Source organism: Choristoneura fumiferana, chromosome 8 (assembly GCF_025370935.1).
Source record: "Choristoneura fumiferana chromosome 8, NRCan_CFum_1, whole genome shotgun sequence".
Taxonomy (NCBI): domain Eukaryota; kingdom Metazoa; phylum Arthropoda; class Insecta; order Lepidoptera; family Tortricidae; genus Choristoneura; species Choristoneura fumiferana.
In genome coordinates, this window is record NC_133479.1 from 152,775 (window position 1) to 163,232 (window position 10,458).

The 10,458-nt window shown below is 40.9% G+C and overlaps 1 protein-coding gene across 1 annotated transcript in view; it reads left to right on the forward strand.

The window, feature by feature from the left end:
- The window catches only part of LOC141430256 (UDP-glycosyltransferase UGT5-like), a gene marked incomplete in the record, with an annotated part of 8,043 nt that extends 3,162 nt beyond the window's left edge, over positions 1–4,881 (forward strand). Inside the window, 2 exon segments of the mRNA XM_074090865.1 lie at positions 365–584; positions 4,320–4,881. Of these exon segments, the coding sequence (XP_073946966.1) occupies positions 365–584; positions 4,320–4,590 (491 nt within the window).
- Positions 4,882–10,458: the final 5,577 nt, after the last annotated feature.

The following is a 10,458-nucleotide window of genomic DNA, read 5'->3' on the forward strand; positions in this document are numbered from 1 at the left end:
ATAAATACCGACCAGATGATTACCGGCACGTCAATATCGACCTTGTTTCTCGTGTAGGGGAGGCCGAAGGTAGTTTTGATAGAGACTGATAGCGAGCTCACACTAATGGGACGGGAAAAACATGTCGGTAATTACATTCTTCCGATTTTCATGCCAGTATATAATATATATCTAGTCAGGATTGTGAGGGCGGTATACTGAATGTATATTCACACCGGGTTGATATTGCGTGACTGGAATTTATCACACTGTTATTTCGAAGCAATTTTAAGCTTTCAAATATCAGGTCGGTAATATCCAGCCTCAAAGTCACATCGGTTTGGAGTGCACACCCGGCTGGCTAAATGACGCGTTGTGTTCCCAGGGCACGAGAAGATAGTGCTGTTCATCACGCAGGCGGGCCTGCAGTCTTTGGACGAGGCGCTGCGCTGTGGCGTGCCGCTGCTGGCGCTGCCGCTGCTGGGCGACCAGTGGTTCAACGCCGAACAGATCCAGCGCTACGGCGCCGGCCGCCGGCTACACCTCGACACGCTTACCGACTCCGAGCTGAATCAAACTATCTATACGCTCATCAACGATAAGAGGTGAGAAGACGCTAGGAGATACTACCACTGAATTGAATTTGTCACATGTTTTTGTGACATCGAAATGGACAGATGACCTGACTAAAACCGTGGGTTCACGATGAATTGCAGGCTGCTTCCAATCGAAGCGACTGGAGGTCTATGGGGGAGGCCTGTGTCCAGCAGTGGACGTCTTACGGCTGATATGATGATGATGACAATGATGCCATGTTTTTGTTAGTAGATACATAACTGTTAATCAATGGCCTCGGTTCACTGGTACAGTGTGAAGTTTAAAATAGATATGAGATGTAGAGTGGTTGGGATCACAAATGTCATTGACCTGTTACTGGTATGGTGTAAAATTTGAAATTGTTTATTTTTTTTTCCTCTAAGATGATGTTTTTTTTCCTAAGATGGTATTTTTTGGTGTTGTTAAATAAAGATGTTTTAATGATGTAAGATAAGTTTGTTCTTATAGTAAAAATGTGGGATCGTGCGAAGGAAAACAAACTTTTCGAAATAAAATAAGAAAAAGTTTATTAAAAATTAAACTACTGAATACGTAAAAAAAACAATGAAAACAGAAAAGACAACTAGCACGTAGGCTCACCCGATCGTAACTCAAATCAAATCCCTTTCACTCACTCGCTCGTCTCATTCATTCCACAATAAGTCTTCAGTCATTCGGTCGCTCGTTTACATCAAATCATTCTAACAGTAATCCACCCTCATTCCCACATTCGGCCATCCTACACACATGACTGTCCCCAGGCATCCTCTAAACAAAACATCTTACACATCTAAACATCTTAACCTAGGTACACCTTAATCCTAAAACATGTGTGCTATAAGCCATCATTATAACAAAACAAAGTACTTTGCATCTTATATAAAAAATATGCAACAGCTAACCAGTCTTACATCTTAAATTAAAAACAGAAAAAAAACATCTTAGAATAAAAACATCCCCTTAGAGAAAAACGAACAAACAATTTTAAATTTTACACCATACCAGTAACAGGTCAATGACATCTGTGATCCCAACCACTGGTCAACTTTCCTCATAACTATTTTAATCTTAAAATCGTACCAGTAGGTGTACAATTTCTGGACACAATATCTTCTGGCAGCCTGAACCCTTAACACCAAATAATTACTAAGGTAACTCTCGTCTTCCTTCAGCAATAAATGCACCTGGCTGCCGTTCATGACGACCGTCACGTCATAGAACAGTTCTTGGCCTCGTATAACACCGTATGGGATAAAGTCTTGTGGCACAAGGTGCGGAATTACGTTAAAACACTCGTCGTTGATCGCAAAGTTCGTCGTTTTCTTGTATCCCGGTGATACAACTCGTGATGCACTAAGTTCTGTCACTACCCGTTCGCACTTTGTGTAGTACTTATAACAGTTCTCCGACACGAGATTAAAGTTACTACCGGAGTCCGACGAGACGTTAAAACATCGATTAAACGATAAAATCTTCTTTGTCGGCCTTCTTCGATCAATGTTTTGATTTACCGTTCGATCACAGCTGTTTGCGCTGCTGTCACAACTGTCAACGTCAGTTCTGTCATGTGACGTTTGACAACCGTCGCCGCCATCTTTGCCGCCATGTTCATGTCGTTCTCGGTCACTTCGTTCGTTCTGAAAACATTCTTCGTTCTGTTCATTCGTTTGAGTGTGACCGAGAGTTTGCACGAACAAGCTCGTCGTTCTTCCGTCCGCGCCGCCATTATGCACCTCGTCAGCTGATTCGTTCAATGTTAACGAATACGTACAATGCGCCGATATGTGATGGAATTGGGTACATTGGTAACACTTCACATCATTTTCTTCGTTCGGGCACACACTGGACACACGATTTTCTCCTTCTTCACAGCTATAGCTCGAGTAAACTGGTTTGAGCCGGGTTTTCGTCACGTCTTGTAGTGAATGCGTAGGTACCCTCTTGTTTTTTATCATTTCGTAAATCTTAATTTTTTCCTTTAAATCGCTGTATGATGTAACACCGTAAAACATCATTTTGTGTGTTTTTAAGTCTTCGATTCCGTCGACAATGTATTGGATTGCCACATAATCTGGCATTTTTCCTATTTTACCCAATTCGCGCATCGTGTAAAAATACTCTAGGCAACTTTCGTCGTTCCTCTTTTTACGCGCCACCATCAACTCGTGAATTTGTTTGATGTTGACCGTGTCTGGGAATTCTTTATTCAGCGCGTATTTCAAATCATTCCACGATTTGAACGGTCGCTCCGCTTGAAGCCAAAGCGCTGCGGTACCCGTCATACTGCGTTTGGCGACAATCAATTGTTGTAAAGGCGTCCACCCAAATATTGCCGCGTTCTCGTCGATGTCGTCCATAAATTTAGTCACGCTATACGTCTTGTCTTGAGCGCTAAATTTCTCTATCAGATCGTCACTGTACTGCAGGCTTTCACTAACGTCGTACGTCGTCATCACACTTGCAGTAGTCGTCGTCGTCGTATGGAGTTTCAGTGTTGGTGCCTCATCCACACCGCCACTCTGAGCCTCGCTAACTGCCCCGTCATACATCGTATCCGCTCGCATCTCGCTGATGTGCAGTTTCTTGCCGCTCAGAAGCCACCGTCTTACTTCAAAAGCCAGCAGAAACTCGTCGTCGCTGTTATTTCGGTCGCCCGTCGTAAATGGCAACCGCCGTAACAAAAAATGTAACCGCCTCGTTACACCACGTAGCACACCAGTCCGTCGTCGTATCCACGATTTAATTTCTCCTTCCGATCCCGGACGAGCCCCCAAAAATGTGGGATCGTGCGAAGGAAAACAAACTTTTCGAAATAAAATAAGAAAAAGTTTATTAAAAATTAAACTACTGAATACGTAAAAAAACAATGAAAACAGAAAAGACAACTAGCACGTAGGCTCACCCGATCGTAACTCAAATCAAATCCCTTTCACTCACTCGCTCGTCTCATTCATTCCACAATAAGTCTTCAGTCATTCGGTCGCTCGTTTACATCAAATCATTCTAACAGTCATCCACCCTCATTCCCACATATATTTACGTAAAGTTGATGTTAGGTGTGTGTTTTTATTGAGTTGTGTTCACCACTTTCATTCACCGGCACCGGTTAACCACAACACCCGCTATGCCGTCCTAGCGAGAGGGTTGTCAACGTTGCGTGCGTCTCCCGGTTCCGGTTGTCACTACAAAACCTTTCTCCCCCGAGCATAGGTTTATGGTTTACGATGGCTTGATGCGTGACTGAATCTGTTCAAAAGACCAACAACGAAAGATCACATCTCAGATCAGAACTCATGGGCAACACTTCCAGAGGCCGTATTGCTTAACATTTCTGACGCTCGTCGTTGCAATCAAATGACATTTGTATGCGAAATCTGTCATTTGATTGCGATCGCGGGCGTTAGAAATATTCAAAATCAAAAAAAACAAAATCATTTACTCAGTAAATAGGCCGCAATGGGCACTTTTACACGTCATTTTTTAAACTACCAGCGCTTTCGGAAAGACCATCATTGCCAAGAAGAATGCGCTGCAAGAAACTATTAGACAGTACGGCCTCAGGTTGAAGGTTCTCGTCTGCAGGCCCTGCGGAATTTCAGACCAGAAGATATTACGAAGTTTCCCGAACGTTGAACTTCCAAGTCCAAGTTGGATTCTTCGGGCGACTTCTTTGGATGATGTTTCCAAGGTAGAGGAAGTATTCAAATGCCGAGAGTACAAGTATGTTGTGTATGTTTGTGCAGCTACCGCGAGAACTCCCGGCGGCTGGGCGCGGCCATGCGCGACCGGCCGCAGTCGTCGCTGGAGTGCGCCGTGTGGTGGACGGAGCGCGTTCTGCGCCGGCGCGGGGGGCTGCGCTTGCGGCCCACCCCGCCCTCGCCCCCGCTACCGCTACCGCTACCGCTCGCCGCCGCCGCGCTCGCCGCAGCCGTCGCCACCGCCGCTGCACTCGCAGCCTGCTACTGCATCTGCATTTCACTGCTTAGGGGTGCTAGGAAAATGAAAACTGCCTAGAAGATCTAATAAAGCAAAGCCAACGAGACACCTAATGGGTCGATATCGACTGGACGAAAATTGTTAGTCATAATGTAATGTTTGTCATAATGTAACGTTTGACATAACCCTTTTTAGGGTTCCGTAGTCAACTAGGAACCCTTATAGTTTCGCCATGTCTGTCCGTCTGTCTGTCCACGGGTAAGCTACATATCAGTCACGCCGACAAAATATTTTCCATTCAGTGATGTGTTTGCGAAATATTCAACTTTAAAGTGCAAATTTTCATTGAAATCGAGCGTGCCCCCCCCCCCACCTCCTCTAAAATCTAAACTGTTGGGTGTAAAATTTTGAAAAAATTCAAAATGGTAGCAAATATTTCAAATTTACAAGGAAAATTATAGCGGCTAAGATTGCTTGAGAATAATTAGTAGTTTAGGAGTAAATAGCAGCCTAAGGTATAAAATAAACCTAAACTTGGAAGATTCAGTACACAATACGAAATCCTTAGAAAAATATTATTAGATTTATTTGTAATGGCTACGGAACCCTACGGAAACCATTTATTTTTCAGAATTGTTATAAAACAAACCTAACCTAACCTATATGTACTCGTAGAGTTCTACAGGACCATTTAAAAATTTATGAAAAATGTATAGGTAGTTTCAGCGGGAAAAAAAATTATGACTAACAATAATTATGACAAAATTACATTATGATTTATGACTTATAAATTTATTGCAGTCGAAAGGATCCCCTCATGACATAGGTACCTAGTGTAGTGTTTCTCGCTAGCCTAACTTTAGGTCCACCTCCTTTCCTTGTTTCGTTCGTAAGCCACGCATTGCTGAGGGTCGTGACTCCATGAATCATTTTCCGGACAATCGCTCTCCATTGACAATGGCTTCATGGGCGTTACTTTAATAGCTAATAGTGGGATGGTCATGTAGGCTACGAGTATATCGTAAGGACTAAGGACCACTGTCAGGTGCAAGATCTACCAACCTATACCTATTGCAAATTAATATCCAAAGGTACTCGTATCAATCAGTATTCAAAGAGAGTATTTTTTTGTACAATACAATAACTTTTTATTGCACACCAACACATAGCAAGCAGTACAGACAAACAGGTATATACACAGAGACTTACTTTGTATTTGATGGTTTGATTTGATTTTTAGAATTTAGTTTTCAAAGAGTGCTAAATATGCCTTATAACTTATGACTATGGTTGTATCTTATGAGCAGTGTGTACTTTGTATCCTAGACAGACATTTATTTTTTTCCAGAGTTATCATCAGTAATGGCCGCTGTAACAACAAAATTAAATTAAACACGATCCTACAAGAAACGTGTTTTTTTTTTAATTGAGGTGCTTGGTCTATTTAAGTAATGATAGAAACTATGAAAAAATTTTTTTTTACAAAAAATGGAACCGACTTCAAAAACCTAGAAAATAATTGTATACTAGTTTTAAGTCCACCGAGGCACCCCTCAGCACGAGCCAGCAGGAGTGATTAAAGCCCAATATATAATATGTAGGTGAGGTAGACGACTATAGTTCCACTCCTGCTGGCTCGTGCTGAGGCACCGACTTGAAACTAGTATAAAATTATTTTCTAGGTTTTTGAAGTCGGTCACCTGTGACACGTGATGACGTGACACTAACGCCACTATGGTGTGATGACATTGACATGTTTAATTCGCAACGCCATTATATGCTTAATAATTTATTCAAGAGTTTTTGCAACCTCTGTCTGACGTCATTTCATATAATTGTTATTTTGGGTTTTTTATCAAATTACTGTGTCTAGAGTCACCGTTCATCCACCATTACCTCTCATATTTCGTTTTCTAGATTTTTTTTACCGTACAACGGCAAAACCTACTAGACACTGGCAAAATTGTCCTCCAATGGACAGAGCCATATTTTTCTAAAAAACCAACCAACCAATTTATTCAAGTTTATATTGAAAATACTCGATAATCCGAATTTTCCGTCTACTAGTTGTCGACTCGGATTGACTAATTTTTTACGCTCTTCAATTTGATGTGCATTTCGTTCGAGTCTACCGTAGACCGGTACGAAATTATTAATAAAGATACGCCTTAGATACGCGACTTGAAACTCTGAATAAATGTGAAGAAAATAGTAGTGAAACAATAGTGAAGCCTTAGATCAGTGATTCCCAAAGTGGTCCAGGTGGACCCCCAGGGGTCCACGGGAGACTTGCTGGGGGTCTACGTAGGCGTGAACAAAAAATGGGGGTCCATAAGATGTTAATGGGGGTCCACGAAAATTTATCTGCTTTTGATAGTAAAGAGCCAAAATGTAAGCATAGTTTTTATAAGGGCCTACCTACATTGTTTTAAGTACCTAACTAAGCAGATAATATTTTAATAGGGCAAGCGACTGGACAGAACTCAGAAGCGACACAATTTTTATTTTTTGGCGACTTTAAGAATGTGGTAGAAATGTAGCAGCAGGGGGTCCACCGAAACCAGTAAAATTTTGAAAGTGGTCCACGAGAAAAATAAGTTTGGGAACAGTAGTTCTAAGGCAGTAGCCTTAGATGAATGATTGGTCTCGAGACTAAGCTCGAGGCTTGTAATAATAAAACATAATTTATACGCTTATTAGCTACGGTCGTGTTTCCATGTATGCCGAATGGTTGAAAATTAAAGTGTACCTAGAGTGAATTTTAAGAAGCTGAGCGGAGAGACAGGTGCAAAACTGACATCGCGTTAAAATTGCATCATCTCATCGTGCATATCTTCACCATTTTTTGTTTAATTGGCAAAAAAATATGAAACTACCGTGAGACTCACTCATATTAAATGATATTATAACGGATAACTCACGTCTTAAACTGAGTTTAGCTCGACATGTTTCGGGCTATTTCGTAGCCCTTCCTCTCAGGAGCACGCGACTCGGCGGCTGCCGGGCGGGGCTGGCCGGGGTGTGTGCGTGTTGCGGCAGCCGCCGAGTCGCGTGCTCCTGAGAGGAAGGGCTACGAAATAGCCCGAAACATGACGAGCTAAACTCGGTTTAAGACGTGAGTTATCCGTTATAATATCATTTAATATAGGCAAAAAATACTTCTCCAGTACGACTCTCCAGTACTGACGAACGAAAAATTTCTTTTAAGAATCTAGCCTTATACCAAACGATAATTCGATCAAAAATTACATTCACCTAGATCATAAAAACCGGCTAAGTGCGAGTCGGATTCGCACACTCGATTCGATACATTAGCAAAAAAAGTCAAAAAAAATACTGTATGGGAGCCCCTCTTAAACTTTAATCACTACCCAACTAACATTTGGCGATAAGAATAAGCTCTATAACCGCCGTTTATTAGTTCTTTTAAAATCGTATAGCTCTAGCACGACCTAAAAATTAGAGATATAGCACGCTATAACTCTCTTATAGTCCGATTTTGGCACAGACGTTATCACTTAGAGGCTCTTTAGTAGAAGGAATTAACTCCAATAGTAGTAAACAAGTGGTATAATAGTACTACAGTAGCGACGCATATTACCAAAGGAGATAATAAAGAGCCACAACAGCCGTAACTTGTGCCAAGGGTGCTATGAAACCTGTAGAATGTTTTCTTATATCATTTAAAGCGTAACAAAAAAGCTACAGTGGTGAAAACAAACTCTTTCGATAAAGGAGATAATAAAGAGCCACAATATCCGTTACTTGTGCCAAGGGTTCTATGAAACCTGTAGAATGTTTTCTTATATCACTTAAAGCGCAACAAAAAAGCTACAGTGATGAAAACAAACTCTTTGCGTGATAGTGTACTCTTTTGTATTCAATTTTATAGAAATATTTCTATCTGGAAATAAACATGTGTCATTAATAACAAAACACGAGTGCTGTGTGCTATAATATTGTAATGGCGACGGGAAAGACATTAGAAACGGTAAATGCGTGATTTTAATATCAATTATTTTTATGTAGATACGTGAAAAACTATTGCGGTTGTAAGTTTTCTGTTATTATATATGATATTTTACATCTCAATTTTCAAGCGCCTTAGAAATTTATACGTTTTGATTAAAATTTTAGACAGTAAAAATACTACGGTAATTTTTTTTTTTCGAATTGTTAATTTAACGGGTTAGGTTTTCAAATGGGAGTACTAAAGTCACTAGATCTTATATTTTTGAAGACTATATTACAGTAAATTGAACTTAGTTTCCATGATGTGTCTGGAATTTTAAGGTTATTATTTGTAAACAAAAATGGCGTTATTATCTCTAACCCTCAATCATTCCGATATCTCTATTGCATCGATAATAAGGATATAGCAGCGGTTTTAAACACTTAAAATGATTATTAACACCTTTCAATGGAGTTTAGTTCTGTATGAGTTAAAAAAGATGTATCGAAACCTAATTTCCAACTTTTAGCTTCAAGTAATCATGTTAAACAGCTTTTGGTCATATAATAGGGCCTCTTACATATGAATCATCTTAAACGGGCTTAAAGAGTAAGTAACGTTCACACAAACGTTCTTAAAGAACTTGAAGCTCTTAAAGAGCTGTACTTTCAATTTCTTTTATAGCACCATAAACGCTAAAACAGCTACACAGTGTTTAAACGGGGTACACTAACTCCATTATATCACTCTCTCATTGGGAGTTATTAGAATTGCCATTATAACCTTTATGTAGCTTTAGGATTTTCCTACGGCTTATTTAACACTTAAGGCGACATTTAGCACTAGAAGGTAAACATAACACTCTTACAGAGCGATAGCGTTAAGACGCGTTAGTAGACACTCCAAAAGAGCACTCAGTGATAAGATCACTCTATAGCTGCAACTACAATCTATAACGTGATAACTTATAGCACCACTTTACAGCTTCGAGCTATTATATTTTTCTAATTTCTATTAAATCACTTTACTATCGTCAGTTGACTAATGTATTCAATTAGCCCCATAGTGACACCAAAAACTATTACTGTAGACCTTATAAAGCTATTATAAGACTCAAAGCTACTATTTGCTTTATATTTATCGCCAAATTGTTTGTTGGGTATGTGTTGCCAGTGATGAGAAGTGGGCGCTAATGATGGGCCTCATGAGGACAATCACACAGAGGTCTATGGAGAGGGCTATGCGTGGGGTTTCTCTGCGGGATATAATCAGAAATTATGATATCCGCAGTAGACCTAAGGTTACCGACTTAGCCCAAAGAATTGCGAAATTGTAGTGGCAGTGAGCGGGGAACATTGCTCGCAGGACTGATGGCCGATGGGGTCAGAAGGTTCTCGAATGGCGTCCGCGGACTGGGACATGAGCTGTCGGTAGGCCTCAAATAAGATGGAGCGACGACCTGGTTAAGATCGCGGGATCGCGGGGGATGCGGAAAGCACAAGACCGGCGGTCTGAGTGGAGAGCCTCGGGGGAGGCCTATGGCCAGCAGTGGACGTCTTTCGGCTGCCATGATGATGATGATGACAACAAAAAAAAAATCGTGACCAATATTTTCTGATAGACTGACGAACTAAAAAGAATGATATTTTGTAGACAGGATACAAGCCGACTCTAACATAATCATAGTGAAGGTACTTCCCTCCGTATCACACGGCCTTGAGACCGAGTATGGACCACATCATACCTACTCACCAATTAAAGTCTCAAAAGTCGTGACCCACCGGTTATCTCACCACAGGAAAACTGCAGGGAATCACCGCCCATTAGATACCAGGGGAATTAACTACAACATCCTCTAGTCGCACGCCGTACTAGCTCCTACGTGCAACCAATTGAGTATAGAATTCAGTACACTGCAAAATAAATTACGATTCGTTGTGATAATAAGTTAGAAAATATACCTATAACAATGCGAGCGTGCGCTGCCAATATAT